Below are 21,688 nucleotides of genomic sequence, written 5' to 3'. Positions count from 1 at the left end.
CTTCAAGTTAACACCAGAAAGTCAAGATAAAATATGCAGCTCATGGACTGAATTCCTTACTGGAAGGAGCCATTGTGCATTCTTAAAAACACAACTAGGGAGAAGAGTGGGAATCCACAAAAACTGGCTGACATGAGTTTAAATTCAGCTATAATCCTTTCTGGAGCCTTTCCTCAACCTCCTTCTCTCTCTCTCTCTCTCTCTCTCTCTCTCATATACACACACAGTGTAACCACTTTCATCATACAATACTACTTACAACTCCTCCTCATCCTCCCACACTCATCTGTATTTTACCCATAAAAAGAAGTCATTAAAAACACTCTACTATAAAATAAAATTCAGTTATAGCAGTGTCTTCTTTAAAAACTTTAAATCTGAATTTTAGACCAAGAAGTCCATATTTAACTCTTAACTGAATCATTACCATGAACCAATCAGACTGAGTTAGAAACTGCTTTTCCTATGTAATGACACAATAAGTCGTGTATTGTGCTTATAATAGGCTTACTGCTGGCCTCAGGTGGGGGAGAGGTGCTATCAAATTAGCCCAAACATAAGCATCCAATTAGCCCAAACATCAGGATCCAGCAGGATCATTTGAAGAGTTCATATGGGTGCTCTTGTACAGTTTTATGATCTTTACAAGTTCTACAGTGTGCTCAGTTCTCCAATTATGAATCCCTACTACTATTAGCTAAACAGCACAAACATTAATTTCTGTCTCACAGAGATACACTATTTTAACCAATAACTATTACCCCAGATTCTGAAAAATTGTCACATCTGTGCATTTTGACTTTGTTAAAATGAGACTTGCTTACAAATGTGCAGATAGAATTGATGTCTAAGCCTTCAAGTTCTTGTTCATCCTCCTTGCATATATAGCCAAGCAGATTCTGCTTCTTGTGTCTAAGCAAATATAACTCCATAGTGAATTTCTGTAATTATGATCTCTGCAAGTTTTCCTCATTGGTTATAGGAAAAAAATGCATAGCTGCAAGTCAATGTGTTTTAGCTGTTACTCTGACTGGATAAATGCATGCTTGTTCAGAAAACATTAATTTCAAAGTGGGACTCTGATTTAAATAAAGCTCTCTCTTAACCATTTACAATTACCTTGATTTAAATCAATCCACCCCAACCCATGCCATATCTATCACATGCTTATTTATAAAGGGCCTTCAAGACAACAACTTAAGGGAGGGAAGAAAAGCAAGAGGATAGGAAACTGCGTAAGACTGTCTACTATGCTGCTCTGAGCTCGGAATTACATTAGGATAGAAATGTAACAAACAACTCTTCTGACATGATTTCTATATTCCTATTCAAGCTAGCTGAAAAACTTCAATACAAGTTATACAAAACCAGTCAATTGTTCAGAAGTTCTATAAGTTACCTATAGAACTTCTGTAAGTATCATAAAACAAATCAATCCAGAATTTCCATTTGAGGCACAAATGACCAGGCCCAAACTATCATAGTTCGAACATATTATGCGAAGACCCAGCTCCCTTGAGAAGTCCATAATACTGGGGAAAGTTGAAGGAAAGAGAAGAAGAGGACGACCAGCAGCAAGGCAGATGGACTCTATTACGACAGCAATGACTGCACCACTGAGAGACCTTAAAGGCCAAGTTGAAGACAGATCATCCTGGAGAGAACCTATGTGGTCACTAAGAGTCGACAATCAATCAATCAGAACTTCTGACCAAAGTGGTGGTGGTGTTTTTTTTAAAGCAGGCAAGTGTTGTTTTAGGCATGACAAGCCATTATTCTGAATGATAAACACAGGGTGTGGCTGGGCCAGGGTTGCTCAACTTTGGACCTCCAGCTGTTTTTGGACTACAGCTCCCATAATCCCCAGCCACAATGGCAAATCGTCAGGGATTATGGGAGTTGTGGACAATTTAAAAAGGTAATTTTAAATTGCAGGAGAGCTGAAGTTGAGGAGCAGCCCTGGACAAAACAGAGCATTTTCAGTACTGTGCTACAAACATCTACAAAAGAAATTTTCAAACTGGTCACATGTTTAACACGCAGGGTGGATTTGATTTAAATCAAACTGATTTAAATCACGATTTAAATCACTAGCAGGGTGGATAAAAATCAATGATTTTTTTTTAAATCAAAAAAATCCGATTTAAATCAAAAAAATCCAATTTTTTTGATTTTTTTAAAAAAATCATTGATTTTTATCCACCCTGATAGTGATTTAAATCAGTTTGATTTAAATCAAATCCACCCTGTTAACACGGCAATAAATTAGGCAGAGCAAAAATAACATGCTGATGTCTTCGTTTATTGTATTGAGCAATTTATTTTTATTTTAAAAATTTTAAGTCTGAAATTGCTAAACAAAGCTTAATACCAAAATAATGTTTTAAATCTTTTTGTTAATTGTTTTAATCTTTTTGTCACTTACTGGGGTGAGTGACAGCTTCTAAAGGCTGCTCTAGGAATATCAAACGAATCAGGTTGAGAGCACTAAGCCCACGTCTCAAGACAAATGCCCTCATCCAGAACCCACTAAAATACAACTATTGCGTTTCAGATACAGTCTAAGTGAAGCACTTTTAAATCCCACTGATTTCTACAGGAGACATAAATGCAAGCTTCAGTCTCTCCCAGTGAAATCAATGGGACTAAAAAGTGCTTTATTTTAGCTGGATCATGCCCTATGTTCACTTATGCAGACAAAATGCCTGTCATGGCACTGTAAAAACCCTGGGGCGCATTACCTTTTTATTGGCTTTAAATCTGCACTATGGAACAGCCAGCAGCTCCATGATTGAAGAGAAGTGAACCAGAAAACATGCACTTCATAGCCTGCCAGGAGAGTCCATTGAACAGATCAGTTTTATATTGCTGTCCCAACCTCAACACTGCCAGCACTGCCGAGCAGAATACAGTGCAGGAATGGCTTGCTGGAGGATTTTTGTTTTGTTTAGTTTAGTTTTTAGTTTTGTTTTAATCACTGCCAAAATGATGTTCTTTCACTTTCAAGGGCATGTGCATAATAAAAATAGAAATGCTGTCCAGGAAAGTCAGACAGTCCATAAAACTGGGCACAAGGGTCCTCCTAGTAGCAGAATCCCAATACAGAGAAGCAGCAGCCACCAACTAGCATGCCAGAAGGGACCCCTTACTCCAGTTCACTGCAGCACAGCACTGGGCAAGGAAAAGAGGCCGATCTGGCAAGGCTGGTGTGACCCCACATTTCCAGAAGGACTTTGCTGGTAAGTAGTAGACTTGTTTTGGAAAATTCTGAAGCTTCCTAAAGTCTCTTTTATCTCCATGGGCAGGGGAGATATTCTGGCAAATAACTCAGGAAGGGCCTTTAAGATATGCCTCATCCCATCCCCCAAGCACTTCTGAGGAAACTGCAGGATTGTTTGGGAATCCAAGTCCATCCCTGAGCTAAGTATTATTATGTTGATGAATATTTATACATCAATTTTTGACACACACACACCCCCCAAAAAACACAAAGCAGTTTACATAGAAAAGAAATAGGAAGGTTTGCTGTCCTAAAAGGGCCCACAGTCTAAAAATAAACACAAAAGCAGCAGTGTGCATGAACGGTTCGAAGTGAACTGATCTGCTGAGAACTCGGACCAGTTCAAGCAGTTCGACAGCAAAACAAACCAACCTCTAGGAAAGGGGGCCGAACTGCAATCAAACCCGGTTTGGGGTGGATCGATTCAAGCCAGGCTCAATTAGGGAGGTGACTGAGGGTGCGGGTGATGGCAAGAGATATTTAAAAGTAAAGGAGATGGTCCCTTCTTACCAGTGGTACTGAAGCATAGCAGCAGCAGCACTTAACCCACATGAAGCAGCACAGCTCCAGCACTAACCTGGCCTCTGTGCATGCACAGAGGCCAGACTAGTGCCGGAGCCACACCACCGTGAGCTGCTGGTGGAAGCACCACTGCTACATTCAGTACAACTGGTAAGAAGGGACTATCTCCTTTACTTTTAAAAAAAATCTCTTGCCACCACCCTTACCATCAGCCACCACCCTAATCAAGCCCAGGTCAAACCAGCTCAAGCAGATTCATTCGAACTGAACAGGCCAGCCAGTAGATTCAACCAAACTGGTTCACAGACTATGGTTCAATTTGGTCCGAATCTGGACCAAAATGAGAGCGGGGGGAGGATCTGTACACACCCCTACACAAAGCAACACAAAACCCCTACATAAAAGCAACTACCACTGGAAAAGAACTGTGCTAGGTTGGATAATGGAGAAGATACGTTTTTCAGAAGTGCTTTATTCTCATCTTAAATTGTGATGTGTCTACAGCCAAAATCTCAAGCCATCCCAACAGAAATGTTTCTCTATGCACTTTATCTGTATAGGTGGCCCTCCTTACTCATGGGGATTCCATTATGGCCTATAACCGTGGATAATGAAACTGTGAATCATGAAACCTTCAGTCAATGGGAATTGGGGGCTTAGAGAACACAGGGAAATGACTGAAAAAATCACTAGAAAGACAGGGTAAAAGCAGATATATGTGGATGGAGCACAACACTGTGACTTGGCCACCTCAGACCTTCTACTTTCCCACTCTCTAGTGCCTCCTGCAGTGCCCCCCAGCTCCTCCATAATCATGAAGTTTCCTCACCCCACACTTGAAGTCCAGCACTTAGCAGCACAAGCCCCTTAGCCTGATTGGTTGGTAGGTTGGCCAAAGAGAAAGCACAAAATTAAATCCATTTCATGTAAACACACACAGAGGAGTGTGTGAGAATCAAGGAGAGGAGAATAATTTTTCAATGGATAATTAAAATCAATGTTTAATTTAAATTCAACATAATTAAAAATAAAATTCCACCAAAATTAAAATTAAATTTATAAAAGTGATAATTAGAATCTTACAAGGGCAGCACAATGGAGCAAGAAGCTTCAGGAAATGACTCCAAGAAGCTCCACAGGAATGGCTAAAAAAAAGGCTCCTAAAGGCACCCAATGGCTCCCCAGGGATACCAAAGGCCACCCAAAATGACTTTTAAAAGCACAAAAAACTGTACACATGAAGACCAATGCACTCCACCGTCTTCCTCCCAACTCCTCTTACAACCCATGAGTACATGCTATAGGGTTGTCACCTGTTCTTCCTTTCAAAGAACAGTTCTTTATTTAGCATTAACATGTACCTGTTCTTTATCGATTTAATAAAGAACACAGTTTGTTCTATATTTTCAGCACTCTGAGGTAGGCCAGTCACTGCCTGAAACGAACACACAGCGAAGAGACTGGCTTCAAGTTGCAGGCCTCTAAAAAAGAAGTCTTCTTCAGCCCTGCAAGCTGGATAGCAGATTGCACTCTGATACTACAAATCCCATGATGGAGCTTGTTTTTGGAGCCAGAAGTTCACTTTTGCCCCTGCAGGTGATAAGAGGCAGCTGAGCCTTATGGAGCAGAAAGCAGCCAGGCCTGTAAATGTGTGGCCCTTTCAGCAAAAGTCTCTCCCTAGAGTTAAGCAGCCTAACTGTCTGTCATCTTCTTCCAGCAAAAATGGCAGGAAAATGCAACAATATCATGAAGAGTGGAAAAAGGAGTTCTGTTAGTTGTCTAAAGTGCATGATGCTGCTTTGAAAGCTTGTTGCAATATAAGCAACATAGACTCTTTAGTTTTGCACAATCAAATGTATCAGGTGAAACAGCATGCAGCTGGAGAAGGTCATGTTCACAACAGAGAGGAGACCCGGTCTTGGGGTAGCAAACATGACTTGTCTCTCTAGCAAAGCAGGGTCCACCCTGGTTGCATATGAATGGGAGACCACAGGTGAGCACTGTAAGATATTCCCCTCAGGAGGCGGAGCCACTCTGGAAAGAGCAGAAGGTTTCAAGTTACCTCCCTGGCATCCCCAAGATAGGACAAGATTTTATTTTTTAATAGGACAAGATTTTTTTAATTGAACCAACAAACTACCAAAGCATACAGTACATTGCCAAAGCACAATTATATACAAAGTGGTTGTTTGTACATCATATATCTACAAAGATTTACACACAAGGATTTGGAAACCCACAGGGTTATAAGGTATATGCAGGCAGTACTGTAACTCGGGGATGGGGGATTACAAGGTACATCAGGTAATGGGGGCGGGTTTACATCCAACGTCCATTTCCATAATTTGTCCCATTGCTGTTTAGAAGAGATACTCTTGTCTTTTTGCACATAACCATACAAACTTTTCCAGAAGAGATTTACTGTCTCATCTGCGTGAAACTCTTGTTTGTGTCTTCCCTCCCTATTCCTATGCAGGAGCATTGTATAAATAACATACAGGTTTACTAACCTGATTACGAGGAGGGGAACATTCCAATTCCCTAGTATGAGGGCACCCATTCCGTCCCGTTTCCTTGAAGGTTTCTTTCTGGGACCTCAAAAAGAGGTTCTATAGCGCAAACCTGAGGTTAGTTCTTCCCAAGTCTGTTTTTCCAAATCGGGCCACTCGAACAACTTGCTTACTCCCTGCCACACCCTTTTGGCTACCACACACGCTTTTAAGAAATGTGAGTGGGTTTCCTTGAATGTTTTGCCTAGCTCACTAGCTTTCTGTTTGCAGGTGATTTTAGGGCACTCTTGCTGGTCCTCTGGGAGCCATGGCTTAGCCGCATTAAGTGGTAGTACTTGGTGGTATAAGCGCCACCTTGTTTCCCATAAATGGAAAGGGACTTTTTTCTCCTTAAAGAGAGCGATAGGGTGATCGGGTTGCAACAAGTACTGTGAAGTGTGCTGTTTGTAGCGTTTATGTTCTAAATCCGGTTTTAAGAAACCCACTTCTAGAATCTCTCCATAAATTGTTTTCCTTAGCTGCTTAACTGAGGAGGATCCTTTAAATAGATCTGGTTCAACCTTCTATTTTTAAGTGTGAATAACAAATCTCTCAAGTAGTCCGGGTGTTCTCTTTTTAATACTTGTGTGATATTACCATTGAAAGATCCTTTCCCCCACCATGCTATGCCCCATGCTGACTTGCGCCAACGCAGAGCGAAAAGCTAGACCCAGCTTTTTTCAGGAGGTTGGACATATTATGGACATTCACAAAAATCCAGTTTCCTAAATTGTAGGACATGAATTCAGTTACAAAATAGGGTTGCAGGACAGGTAGAGCTAGGCCTCCCCACTCAACCTCCTTAAATGCTACTGCATGGGCCAAAAGTAAGGACTCTGTGTGCCATACTAGATGGAAGATCTGGCTTTCAACTCTCTGAAGGAGATCGAGCAGGGGAGGATAGACTACCGCCAGGTTATGCACCGGGGGTATCAGGTAAGTCCGGATGTAAACCGCTTTCTGGTACATGGCAAGACTCCATTTTTTCCCACATGGTGATTTTAAGCATCACTTTTTCTTCCCAATCTGTCCAATCCCCCCCCCCGACTTTTTCCTTAATCCCATATTCAATTCCCAAAATGTTAACTGTTATCTACCCACTTCAGTTTAGACTCTGGGGCCCCTTCGCTTTTTCATTCAGAGATGGGTAGGCACGAGAGTTGCTGGCGTCCGGGGTCCATTTTAACAAATACACTTTTATCAGCATTTAATTCTGAGCCCGAGATCTTGCCATTTACCCAGAAAAGGTCTAGTATTACAGAGATTTCATTTTCATTCGATAACAGTAATGTAACATCATCGGCATGAGCTACAAATTTTACCCTAAACTCAGAATGCGGTTCTGAGTGGACAGGTGGTTCGGCTATCCCCTCACTCTCCCTCCTCCTCCCTCCCGGGAAGATCTCGCAGGGCGGAGAGATAGAGACCGAGAGTCCTTGCAGATGGGGTTCTCTCTGAATCCTGATCAGGATCAGATCCAGGGCAAAAACATAAAGTAATGTGCTCAGTGGGCATCCTTGGCAGACACCCGAATGCAAAATGATCGGGTCGCCCCGCCATCCATTAATCTGTGGTGTCACCTTTGCATTCGTATAGAGCAGCTGTATCCAAGTAACGAAGGTGGGTGGTATACCTTTAGCTTTCAACAATGTCCACAGATAATTGTGGTTCACTTTGTCAAAGGCCTTAACTTGATCCAATAAGAGGAGGTGACCTTTCCAACTTTCATTCTGTATAGAGTAAAAAAGTTCTCTCAGCAGACACAATGAGTCTGTCATCTTTCTTCCCGAGATAGCGCTTGTCTGCAAGCTGTGGACCAATTTAGGGGCCACTTTCACCAATCTATTATTTAAGATTTTGGCAAAGATTCTGTAATCGATATTTGTGAGGGTTATCGGTCTCCAGTTTTGTGGTAAAGTGGTGTCTCCTGCCTGGAACCTTGGAGAAGCTGCTGCCAGTCTGTGTAGACAATACTGAGCTAGATAGACCAATGGTCTGACTCAGTATATGGCAGTTTCTTATGTTCCTAACATTCAAATGAGGGGTCAAAATCAAGCCATACCCAAATTTCTAATTAATGAAAGTTCATCAGAAGCCAACAAGGTATCTCTTTTGATCATCTCTTGTTGTTTTACCAGTTAAGTGAAAGAAATTTGAGGGGCTCTCTCTGGTGACAAAGCTACTGTCACTTTATATGAAAAGTGTTAAGAACACTAGTATTTATTCTATGCTGCTAATGTGTGTATATTGCTGAGCCTGGATGGTTGCAGCAAGCTTCCTTGTTTTATTTATTCATTAAAAGTGTTTGTGTCCCGCCTTTCTAGCGAGCTAGAACATAGGAACACAGCAAGCTGCCTTAAATCACGTCACACCCGGGGCACACCTAGGTAATTTTGAAGCCTGGATCTGAAGGGCTTCGGAGCTGCCCCCCCCCCACCGTTGAGGGCTTAGGGAGGTTAAATCTTTTTTAAAATTTACCTTTTACAACCGCCGTTGTGAGGAGGGGATGGAGCAGCCACTCAAGGGGAGATCAAGGCGTGGGAGGCAGAGGCAAGAGGTTCTTCCCTGAGTCAGCCGGGCTTCCCAATAACAGATTGGGCCTCTGTGCATGCGTGCACAGAGAGGAAGAAAGGAAAGACAGAGCCTTGGGGAACAGCTGAGCTAAGGAGTAAGGTGGCAGGATTTAGCCTCTCCCAGCAAAAGCCAGTGCTGCGTTTTTTCAGTTTATTGGGGTATCAGTATTCCAAAGTTTGCCTAATCATGCTGATGGACAATCTCTGTCTTTCATAAATTGACCAAGTTGAGTTCCTGCCCTGTGCAGCATGAAATCTGAGCTGGGACAAGGTAATGGGGATGGAGGAGGTAGGAAAAATTCCTCCACCACCCCCTCCCACCCCTCCAGGCAAGGATGTTAACAGAAGTGTTTAAGTACATCATGAAAAATTAAGAGGGCACAGTGTTTTCATTAGGAATATGAACCAATGTAGCACGGGGAGTTGACAGCTTGGGAGAGAAGTGATGAATACCTACTCCAGCCAGGATCTTCCAGTCCAGTAGCTCTCCCAACTGGACCTATTCATCTGCCACTTGGCATTTATTTCATGGGGGCTGCTCGATGAAAAGATCCCAACCAGTCCAGTGAAAATCAGTCTGTGTGTGTGTCTCTCTCTGGCATTTTGGAAAAGGGAAACAAAAGCAGAGAGGGTGGTTTGCAGCCTCTCTCCCAGGCACCAGGTGCAAAAGGCTGGTGGAAGCCAATCTCATGCATGTTTACTTGGAAGTAAGTCCTACCCGACTCGGATCAAGCGAGCATGCTCCCGAGGAAAGATGCATGGGATTGTTTAAGTTATTTGAAATTAAACCCCTCTGATTTCAGAGACACTGACTTCCAAGCCAAGATAGCTCCAAATCCTGGTGACCTAAACAAGTGTTTTGCAATGTTTATCCTGAAGGTTGCATCCAGCAAATCCCCTGTGGAATTCCAAGTGAGTGTTGAGTGGTGATGGTAGCAGGGAGGGGAGATAGGAAGCTCTCCCTCATTTCTCTGTCTCCTCCCCCCACTTTCTGCGTGTGCACAGAGAGCCCCTAAATGGCCCAATCTGTCATTTAGGAGGCAGGCAGGCTCAGGGAAGGAGCTCTTGCCGCCACCTCCACCTCCCCTGCCTTGGTCTCCCCTGCTGAACAGCAGAAGCTGTAAAAATTGTGGGGGGGGGGCAGATTTAACTGGGCAGCAGGCATGGGCCAGAAGCGGGGCTCTGGAAGGCCCCCCAGAACATTTGGAGGCCCGCTGGAGACAGAAGTCCACAGACCTAATCCACAAGGTCCATGGCGAAAAGCGCCTCTGGTCAGACCCTTGGTCCATCTAGCTCAGTATTTAAAATATTTATACCCCACCCCTCCAGTACACTACTGCTTGGGGTGGCTCACAACATTTATAAAATAGTTATAATGTAAAATCAGACTAATAAAATTAACCAAATTAAGCTAAGCAAGTTAAAAATCCAGGCTAAAACCACAGTCAAAATTACAGATTTTAAAATTTCAAGTTAGAAGTTATTTTTAAAAACTAGAAACTAAGAATTGCTACAAAGACTGGTAGCAGCTTCTCCAAGACTGCAGGCAGGAGTCTCTCTCAGCCTTATCTTGGGTATACCAGTGAGGGAATTTGGGACCTTCTGCATGCAAGTGCTCTTCCCAGAGTGGCCCTATCCCCAAGGGGAGTAACTTATCGTGCTCACATGTCGTCTCCCATTCAAATGCAAACCAAGGTAGACCCTGCTTAGTAACAGGTAAATGCATGCTTGCTACCACAACACCAGCTCTCCTCCCAAGCATCTTACAATACCAAAATTGTACAAATATGGAGTAACCAAAGATACTGCAAAGTAACCAAAAAAACTCATGGGAAAGAAGAGATACATTCTAAGGCCAAAAAGCAACTTTAATTTAACATGCTATCTATTTTAAATGGGTTGAGATTGCACTGTTATCAGATACATTGTTGTTTTTTATAATGCTGCTTTTCAAAATTGCTATTGCTTATTATTTATCTATCTATCTATCATATTTCTATACTGCCTGATATGTACATCTCTAGGTGGCATACAAAATGCAAAATAAAAAATAAAATCGTGCCGAGTCTTCCTCCACTTGCGCTCTAATCGTCTACCTCACCACTTCAGCTCCCGTAACTCATCCGAATACCATGGAGCTGTCTTTAAGGCAAGTTGGAGAGGACGCTTAGGAGCCATTGGGTCTACTGCTCTAGTAATCATCATTATTCCATCTTTGTACCAGAGCATCGACAGAATCATTAGTGGAGCCAATGATTCTCCAGTGATAGAGTTTAGGGTTCTAAACCTTTCCAAGGCTTCTTGAAATCCTATTGGATCCAATAACCTCCTTGGGCAGACCAATCTAATAGGTCCTTCACCCCTGCAGAGGTGGGTCGTGGCTGTAAAGTCTACCTTAACCAGATGGTGATCCATCCATGACAGTGAAGAGATGACAAGGTTCCCCAGCCATGGAACACTTCCCTATTCAAAGCAAATGGGGTAGCATTCAGACAAAGTTACTCATGAGAAGCACCACTGAAATCACTGAAAGTTATCTTTACTACCTCAAGGCCCATAAATTTCAATGGAACTCAGTCATGGCTAACTTAGTCTGAATGCTACCCATGAATTCTTAGAAAAGCAATATATAAATATATTAGATAAATTTAATAATTAATTAATTACACTAATAATAAATTATTGTTCACATTCTGATGGACACACCATGTCATTTTATTTAAGGTCTTACAAGGAGGCTATTCTCACATGCTACCTAACCCAGGCTAGGGATGGCCAGCCTGGGTTAGACTGTATGTGAGAATCACCACAATTGGGCCCTATCCCAGTAGGGCAGAACCATCTAGCCTGGCTTTTAAGCCCAGCTGTTAGGTGGGGTTAAGTGATCAAGTGCTCTACCTGGCTACCTGCTAGTGTGCAAGCATGGTCTACTTCCAGCCTGGCCACACACAAAGATGGGCACCTAGAGCACTCATCTCTCAGCGGAATCCCCCAATGCATTGCATGTGTTGCAATGGCACTGTGGGATTCCCGGTGACCAGGATGTGTCGTCCCGGTCACTGGAGCTTGCATTATGCAGCACTGCAAGTCCAGCTGAGATTATGACCAGAGGACTGGGCATGACTGTACCATCAAGACAAGCCTTCCATTTTAGGGCTGGAAAGTCAAGCAGTCCAGCAAGTTCTCATAAGAGAAATGGAGCCTTGATCCAAAAGCAATCCATTAACCACAGATTTCCTTTTGCTTTAATGACTGGGAAAGAACATAAGAGATTATTCACTTTTCTCTGATGCACAAAAATTCTGAGTCATCCAGAAAATGGATGGGAAATAATTTAAGTTTTTTAAAAATGGAGTATTGCTTCAGAAAGCAGAAGCAACCTTAATTGTCAGTGTGTTGTAATGGCCAGCACTACAAATAAGAGTTGTTGTTTTAAGTGTTACTAGCAAGAGGACAGATGGAATAAGTCGCACTAACAGCCTATGACCAACTCAGGGCTGTAGTCAAATGCCAACCTCCTTAGGAGTAAGCCCTACTGGACTCAATGGGACATGCTTCCAAATAACCACACATTAGAACCGGGTTTTGAAATCTGTTGACATGATGAATGTGCAGTGCGGTGCTATGCTTATAACAATTCAATATCCAAAGGACTCTGAGCTTTGGACACTCAGCTGCCAACTCTGAGAAAGCTTTTTTCTAAAACAGAAACCCAAGACTACTATCTCTACATGCACTTTCTGGGGAATAACCTCCGCTCAGTGGGACTTTCGAGAAAAATGTATGTATAGGCCATGGCTGCATGCTATTTAGATGGTCCTGAATCAAGAACAGGGGATTGGTTTGCATTCTAAAGCAACACAAGTTTAAACTTGACCTATTGCGAGTGGGGGAGAAAGAAGAGGAGCACAGCTATAGCATGAGAATTCTATGCAATAGCATATGCAACTTTGATCAAAGGCAGGCTTCAATTAGAAACCAGATCAAATAACGGAAATCAATGGTGAGTTGCAAAAACTGATAATCAATAACTATAAGAGCTTTCATGCTAGGTCAGGCTGATTGTCCAGAATAGCTCAATATTAGGTATCTTGATAAAAGCCTCTCCAATTGTCATAAGGAAGTCTACAAACCTAGCACAGTGGCAACACCCATCACCTCCTTATTTACCAGTTCTGAGCACATTTTTGTTTTTGACTATATTTTTTAAAACTCTGAGAGTTAGTCAAAAGACCAGGAGGCTTTTCAGACAGCATGCTTCACCATGGATTTTCCAGAAGGCTTTACTGCGGACTTGGGGCATAACGGATACTGATGCAATTTTTTTTTACCCCCAACGTAAATCGGAATTTATTTATTTTTTACCCCCAACATAAATCAGGCTAGGTTCTGTTATGGAGGAGAAAATCTAAATCATGTGTGAAGTGCTCTCTGGAATATTGCATTGACTTCTGGGTAAATCTGGCTGGTGCTGAATGCACACCCGCCCTCCCAAAGTAAAGTTGCAGTAAAGTCGTCATCTGAGAGAGCTCCAGGAGATTCTGGGTTCAAACCCTCAACTAAGCAATTTTGGACCAGCCAATCCACCTCTCAGCCTAACCTCTATCACAAGACTGCAAGCGAAGATTAAAAAGTGATAACTGCCAAATAGGTCACCATGAACTGCTTGGAAGACAGGCAAGATAAAGTAGAGACTCTGTTAAATAAAGAGGTTGCACCGCTGGGTATTGTTACTAGTTGCAAGGCTTTTCTGTTGGCTCCCAGGAGCCCTTCATTTGTGTTTGAGACTTTGAGTCTCCAGGCTTGGAGACCTCACTCTGAATATGCTCAGGAGCCACACAGTATCATAAGCTCTCCGTTTATACACATGGGGACAGGTCACTTAGTGACAGTGGGCCAGTTGCCCCTAGATTTGGCTCCTAACAACAAACTGGAAAAGGGGGCAGATGCACATCCTCCCTATGCTGGGATATTCTAAGTAGACTCCAGAAGTTAACTAAAAGCAGGTTAACTCTCTGCCAAGGTCACTTTGCATTCAGAGTGAACCACCTCCCCCTCCTCTCCTTTAACAAAGGATAGCAGCCAGGCAGCTAATGTGCCAATTAGTTTAACAGGAGAGAACACAGATAAGGCTTGGGAAGTAAACCTCCCCCATCACAAAAGAGGTTGAGTCAGCGATAAGGACCTAAGAGATGCATCCATTAAGAATACTGATTGGATAACCGGACCTTCCATCTATGTAGAATTTTTCTTCTCACATCTATGCACTCGTTCTCATGACAAAAGCCTTAGCATACCTTGGCAATTCCCACACTGTTACACACAGCAAGAAAGATCAGCAACAATGGAATCCTTGCCGGTTCCACCCAACACACCTATCAAACAAAAAAGCTCACTTGGAATTTGCCCCCAGGATATGTCTTTGGGTATAACAAGTCCCAATTACATGATCCAGTGTGCTCCTTGCAATCTTAGTGTTCTTTGTGCACCAGCTACCTTGGAGCTACCAGCAGCTTTTGGGGTGATTTACTGATCACAGGTCACCATGCGAGGCTGTGTTCAGTACTTTTTGCCACTCTCCAGATCAGTTTCTTGCCCAGCCTGATCTGCCCAGCCTTCCTTGGTAACATAGGAAGTTGGTACCATGGAGGAATCAACCTCCTGGATTCACCCTTGCCAACTAATCCCTCCAACTTTCTTGTACATACCTTGGCCCAAGCTGTCCCTGAGGAATGAGGTTCATCAGTTGTTCCCGGAGTCCTTCGTCCAGACCAGGTGATATGAGTGCTTGTCCTTCACTGGCCCAAACTCTATCTCTATTCTCCTTTCTTAAATCCTACCACTGTTCCCTCGAAGGCACGTGCGCACTAAAAAGTATTCTGATTCCGCTCAGTTAATTTTAGATCCCGCTCAGGTTGAATTAGGAGAGCCCCACTCTAAATGCATGTGCGCATACAGTGTCTTGATATTGCCACTCAGAACAAAACTCATTCTGCACAGGGGAAAAAATTAGAGGGACCACTGAATCCAACTGCCTTCTCCTCTTAAAAAACTTCTTTCTCTTGCCTGCCTGGGAACTTACACAATTAGGACTCTAAGCTAAAATGCCTCATTACAGTTAAAAGTATTTTCGATAGTAATATTGCTTTAATCACACATTTCTCTCCTCTGTACCCCTCCCTACAATAGCTAGCTTATTTTTTATTTTTGAAAGTTGAATCTCGTCTCAGTCCTGTCATTTCCTGAGTCCGCAACTTTGTGCAAATTAAAACTAATGTGAAGCTGTTCCTTGCTGAGCTAATTTTCCCCATGCAAGCCCAAAAGCAGATTTCAGTATGTTCGCCAATCACCCCAGAGCAGTTTCTTTAATGGTATCATGGCCAGGTGACTACAATAGCCTTCACTGTAAGGCTGAGGGACCAGTGGTGGCTCCCAGCAACACTTATTGATCAGATCTGTGTGAAGCTTTGGCTGAATACTCTGCACAGTTCCCCTGACACCATGCATAGAGAGAACCATCCCCATCATGTAGTGCTGCACTTTGCCCAGAACCAACCGGCTCCTTTAAGGGACATCAAGCCCTTGCACCATCTTGGAAGGTGTGCACGGGGTGCAGTGTAGCCCTTCCCAATACTTGTCCCACAAAGCTCGTAAGAGAGGGTTCAGTCTCTCTTAAAGCTCTCCTAGCACTGAGAGAATTGCAATACAGCGCAGAGGTCAGCATAGTGGGAAATAGCTCCCACACTGAAGGTGTTAACAGTGTCTCGAGTGCTCTTTTAAAACCTTCTAGAAATGGGGAAGCTCTTCCAACAACAGGGAGTTCATTCCAGAGCCCTGGGGCAGCTCTAGAAAAGGCCAAACCCTGAGTTACCACCAGACATGCTAGGGCAGCAGCTAGCGGGCCTCTCCCAAAGTTCTTAATAAGCAATGGGGGTCCTGAAGCAGAAGACACTCTCTTAAATCTCTCAGGCCCAAGCCATTTAGGGCTTTATAGGTAATCACCAGCACTTTATAATTTGCCCAGAAACATATGAGCAGCCAGACACACCCTGCCACCATATGAGCAGCCAGCATAATAATGCTTTTAAAAGAGTAGTAATTTGGTCTCTTCAGGTTGCCCCAGAGGCCAGCCTGGGTGCCGCATTTGTATCAATTGCAGTTTCCAGACAACATACAAAGGCAGCCTCATGTAGAGTGCATTGCAGTAGTCAAGTCTAGAAGCTACCAGCAAGCATACCAATGCTTTTAGCTCATTCTCCTCCAAAAATGGCTGTAGCTGGCATATCAGCCTAATCTGATAAAAAGCACCCCAGGCCACTGTCTCAATCTGAGAAACCAGAGAGAGGCCTGGGTGGAGAAGTACTCCCAGGCTACGCACCTGTTTTTTCTGAGGGAGTGTGACCCCTTTCAGAACTGGCAGGTATAACCCATCTCCTGAGTTATGATTCAACACCCCCAAATAAGTGCCTCTGTCTTGCTTGGATTCAGCTTCAATTTATTCTCCCTCATCCAACCCATTACCGTATGGAAGTTATGCTATTCCCTGATGAAGATGACATGGAGGAATAGATCTGTGTGTCCTAAACTGAAACACTCTCTCTCTCTCTCTCGCTCGCTCTCTCACACACACACGGACTACAAATTGTTTTTTATCCATAGTTAGTAATATCTTCATGTGTCATTCCTTTCCAATGACTTAGTTTAGGCTTTGACATATTTTCTTTAGATCTAGAAGCCAGCCAATGGACACTTGACAAAATTACTGGACGTAGTGATTAACATTGTGGAAGGGGAAGGTAAATAAATGGGCTTCTGTTTTTATCCCTTTTACAAGTAACACAGCAGAAACAGGGCTGCCTGGGACAAATAAAGATTCTATTAAATAACTCCATCTCTGAATAGCCTAGTCTAGGAACCACAGTTAAATTCCTAGGCACCACGGCACCCTGGTGCCTGGGATTGGTCAATCTCCAACTCAACTGAAGTCCATATCTCCTAGAGAAGCAACACAGAAGAAAGACATAGGTTCTAATATTAAATCTGAATTGCATCTACTTCTCAAATTGGGATAAATACAAAATCAGTGGATGAATTACAGAGCTGATTGTGAACCAACTTGAAAACCGTAAGGCAGTGTGTGTGTGTATAAAGAAAGCACTTTCCACCAACAGAGGTGCTCTTCTACATAGTTGGGGTTTCACAAAGCATTCCCCACCGCATGAGTCACTCCACATGCCACATACTTATGTCAGTATCACACATTATTCAACCCACAATTCTCAAGTTACTAAGGTGGAAAGGATCCCATGTATTGGCTCATGTATTAAACCAAGGCAATTTACTTACTGCCACCCACATTAAACTATTATAAAACTTCACTTTTTAATCAGGTTGTTTAATATTTTATTTGTTCCCTTCCTTTTCCCCCTTGCCTACCTTTTTATTTTTAAAATAATTTTCTGCATGACGCAAAGCCATTTTGGCAAATCCAATTTGGTTTTATCTTTATAAAGCATCTTAGAGTACTAATTTGCTGCTGCTTATTTATATAACATCTATATTTGCATTTTGAAAACCCTGGTGTTAACGCCATACACTTATCTACTTCTCAAGTGGCCTCAAACTTTCACTTAGTAGAAATAAACATGTTTTCACACTCACAAGGAAAGGATTCCACAAGCTGAAATCTCTTTGGAAGAATGTACATGTGTAAACAAACATCAGAGGTTTAAAATAAAATCTCATTTAAGCTCCTATCATCACCAAAAAGTACCAAAAATCAGTGCTTCTAATAAAACTTCACAGGTATTTTATCAAAGCAAGGATGCCATGAAAATTCTATTTCCATTACATGTCAAATAAAATAAGTAAACTATCGATAGATTTTTAGCTCATAATGCATTTTAAATATGTATGTCATAAAAGCAGCAATACAGAGGCTAGAGGGTAGAGTTATTTTATTTATTTAAAATATTTATACCCCACCCCTCCAGTACTCTACTGTAGGCACCAAAGTCAAATAAAAGGCTCACAACAATAAAATAGATACAATGTAAAAGTAATAAAATTAACCAAATTAAGAAAACAAGTTAAAAGTCAGACTAAAACCTCAATCAGAATTGTTATTTTAAAAGCTAAAAATTGAGAATTATTAAAACGTAAAGTTAAAGAACCTACTATATATATCAAAAGATGGAGCATTAAGAACCCTCTTTTTAAAAGATGTGGTTTTAGTTGTTGTTTTTAAACACTAAACAGGGAGGGAGCATGCCAAAGCTCTTCAGGGAGGGCTCTTCAGATAATGTGTGACTTGGGTTCAAATTCCTGCTCAGGTATGAAACTCACTGGGGTAACTCTTACAAGACAGAATTTCTCAGCCAAACCTACCTCACAGCATTAGTATGAGGTTAAGATGCCACCCTGAGCTTCTGAACTGAAGACTGTGATGCAAATTTGAAATTAAAATTGTGGCTAAAGGATCTGCCCATTTGTGTCTTATTCCAGTTGCTTTCAATTTTCTACCTCCAGGCTTTCCACACTGACTTGTCTGCCAAAGGAGCCCAGACATCTGAAGATTCTCTAGTACAGTTCACTGAAGCACTTACGAGGTTTATTAAGCCAGTCACCCCACATTAACTTAGAGCATGTCCTAAAAAATACAGCCAATACTCCCCTGCAGCTGCAGTTTGGAGAGAAGTTCTGTTATGGGCAGACCAGTTGTCTTTCACGGAAGCTTGTCCATGTCAGATTAAGGAACTCCTTTTCATTTCCAGTGAATCCCAGAGTCCCTTAGAATGCTATTTGAAAACTGTTGTATATTTATTTATTTTTATTCTTTTTACATTTTATATCCCATTCTTCCTCCAAGGAGCCCAGAGCAGTGTACTACATACTTAAGTTTCTCCTCACAACAACCCTGTGATGTAGGTTAGGCTGAGAGAGAAGTGACTGGCCCAGAGTCACCCAGCAAGTATCATGGCTGAATGGGGATATAAACACTAGGGTAGAGCTAGATGAATACCTTTTATTTGTATCAGTGGAATAATAAGCCCATAAGGACAAATAGAAAATTACCATAAATTCCCCTGAGCCAAGAGTCTGTAGTTGAGGCATCAGGTGGTCAGAATTAGTAAGATGCCTACCCATCCCAGCTCATCCAAGACAAAGAAAGAAAATTTCTCAGTCAAAGCCAATGATGGAAATGAACCTGTATACTGATAAGGGGAGGAACCTCTCTTAAGAGAAGGATGTGCTTCTCTATCCAGACTGCAGCAAGAAAAAATGATGAACACAGCAGACAACCAAAGTGTATCTCTGGACAGAATACATAAATCCCCCTCTCATCTGCAAAGCCTGCAGCTCAGTGCTGCTAGAATGCATTAATGGCAAAACTGAGCTGGGTCAGATGAGGGTGAAAAGACAAGAGGTGGGAATTCCTCTACTTCTGTAATTCTCTGAGCAATTTCCTGCCACCTGTCAATCAATCAAATGCGGGGGGGGGGCAGGAAGCAAGTGAGCATGCCCAGTGTTCCAGATGACATCAGCTTGATCAATGTAAGGGATTGGAAGGCTGCAGTAGCAACTAGGAGAGGCAGCTGGAAGAGTCAATTGGGGTCGACTTCATTCAGTTCCCCACCAATGCTCTCCGCTGCAGCTATGAAAACAGGGAACTCAGCCAAGTGGGACCCTACAGGGCAGGTTTTACTTGCAGACTATGGTGGGGGAAAAGAAGAATATTTAGTGGCATGAGTATTTTGCAGATGTAAGCATGAAACACAAGTCTCTGACTTAAGCACTTTGCCTATGGGATTGGGATACTGCGCAACAACAACAAAAAGTCATTGTTTTGAAGAGACAAATTCAGCCAATCTTGACACAGGAATGAACAGATGCTCTTGATTTCATGGCCTTTGGGCTCTTATCTTTACATTTGCTCTCTCTAAACTTCAAACCTAGGATGCAACTTCATGCACCCAAAGCTTATGCCACAATAACTACTAACCCTTAAGGGGCCACGAGTCTCTTTGTTACATCTCCTACCAATTCAAGGAAACTGCCAAGCCTTGTAGTTTTGCATCCCCCCTCCCATTCTATAACACCCCCTGCATTAAAGATATTGTCTGTTATATACATGCACACACTTTGGGGCATGGTCTTCTAGGAGTCAGAGAAAGAAAGGGGACCTTCAGCTGCTCCCTTGGGTTCCCAACCTCCCAAGTTTGAGGAGTCAGTCTCCCACACGCGCCACTTCGCCTTCCCACGCCGTGGAGGTTCCCAGTACAACCCCGACCCACAGCAGCCTCACCTTGACCAAGGGTTGGCGCTCAAGGTGAAGAAGCCTTGAAACGGGAGCCAACCCACGCACAGGCTGAGGAGCAGCTAACGTGGGGAACAATGGGCGAGGGAGCACAATGCAGTGCAGCACCACGCCACGCAGGGGGCCCACAGCAATGCCGCTGAGGAGGAGGAGGAAGGAGAGCCGAAGGAATGTGGCGGTTTCCCCAATAGCCCTGCAGTAAGAGAGGAGCCAGGGAGCGGGTGGGAGAGGTCATGGGGCGAAGAAAGCCCAGGGCTCAGAGATGCGCCCACCCCCACCCAACAAAAGAGAGGCGCCCACGAGGCTTACCCCAACCACGACCGTGTCTTCGCCTTTGAATTTGGGGATGAATTTGTCCCCGCGGAGGATCTCCGCCTCGTTGAGGGGCCGGAACCGGCACATCACTTTGATGCTGCATTCGGCTGGGTCCGCCATCTCGGTGCGGGGGGCGGCGGCGGCGGCGCTTGGCTGGGCGAGGCGGCAGGGGTGGCACGGAGCCTGACCACCTTGTGCGCGCGCGTAGCGACTGCTGCTCACGGGCTGAGGAGGGAGCCCAGCCCAGTCAGAGAAGGGGGCAACGGCGAGGCATTCCCAGCTGCACCTCTTCCCCTACCCGACGGGCAGATATAGGCGGGGGAGCCGGGGCGAGCACGAGCACTAATGCTAAAGGGGTGGGGTAAGGCGGGGGAACCACCACCCCAAACACCTCCAGGGTTGCAGCTGGGTTCTTCAGAGAATGGGAGCTGGTGCGAAATCTATTGAGCGCGTGGGGAGATTTCAAGTCTTGGGAACTGCAAATTAAGCCGGGTCCTGGACTCCTTCAAGTCTTCTTCAGGCGCTGGAATCTGCTACCAGTCTTGCAAGCGCCTCCGCCGCCGCCACCATTCTGCATCCCCGCCAGCAAGCCACCTTTTTCTCTCTTTCGCTCCTTCTCCCCCCACGGGCTTTGACTTCACTGCATTACATCAACCCCTCCCCAAAGCTCACCGGCTTGAGGGAGAGACGTTCCAGACGCATCCTGGGAGTCGTAGTTCTTAACACAACAGCTAGGTGGGGACCAGAGCGAAAGGTCTTTTTTAAAAGAAGAGAGACAAAGGCGGACAGGCAGGAGAAGAGCAAGCCGAATAGAAGACAAGGCCATCCTCCTTGCTCATCATTTTGTCCTCCCCGTGCTTGGTCCAAAAGCGAGGCGAGGGGAGTTTTCATTCTAATATCCAGTTAAATAATAATGAGACAGCTTTCGTTTGTGAGCTTCCTCGTTTTGTTTTGTTGGGTGGGGCGGGAGGGGGGTACATGTAGCCACTGCTAACTTTCACTGTTCTGTAGGGTACAAGGGAATTCTGAAGATTTCATGGTACAAAATTCGACATTTGATTTTATCCTTTGAAATGTTTACAATTATGGTGTCAAGTTTGCATTATATATATATATATAATTTTATTATTTT

The 21,688-nt window shown here is 43.5% G+C and overlaps 1 protein-coding gene across 1 annotated transcript in view; it reads right to left on the bottom strand.

Annotated features, from left to right (window-relative positions):
- KIF5C (kinesin family member 5C) overlaps positions 1–21,242 on the bottom strand; it is a 173,754-nt gene extending 152,512 nt beyond the window's left edge. Inside the window, exon 1 of the mRNA XM_053257583.1 lies at positions 20,551–21,242. Within this exon, the coding sequence (XP_053113558.1) occupies positions 20,551–20,676 (126 nt within the window). The 5' untranslated portion in view covers positions 20,677–21,242. The remainder of the gene's footprint in view (positions 1–20,550) is intronic.
- Positions 21,243–21,688: the final 446 nt, after the last annotated feature.

The sequence above is a fragment of the Hemicordylus capensis genome, chromosome 1 (assembly GCF_027244095.1).
Source record: "Hemicordylus capensis ecotype Gifberg chromosome 1, rHemCap1.1.pri, whole genome shotgun sequence".
NCBI lineage: Eukaryota > Metazoa > Chordata > Lepidosauria > Squamata > Cordylidae > Hemicordylus > Hemicordylus capensis.
This window is presented reverse-complemented; position numbering and strand designations above follow the sequence as displayed.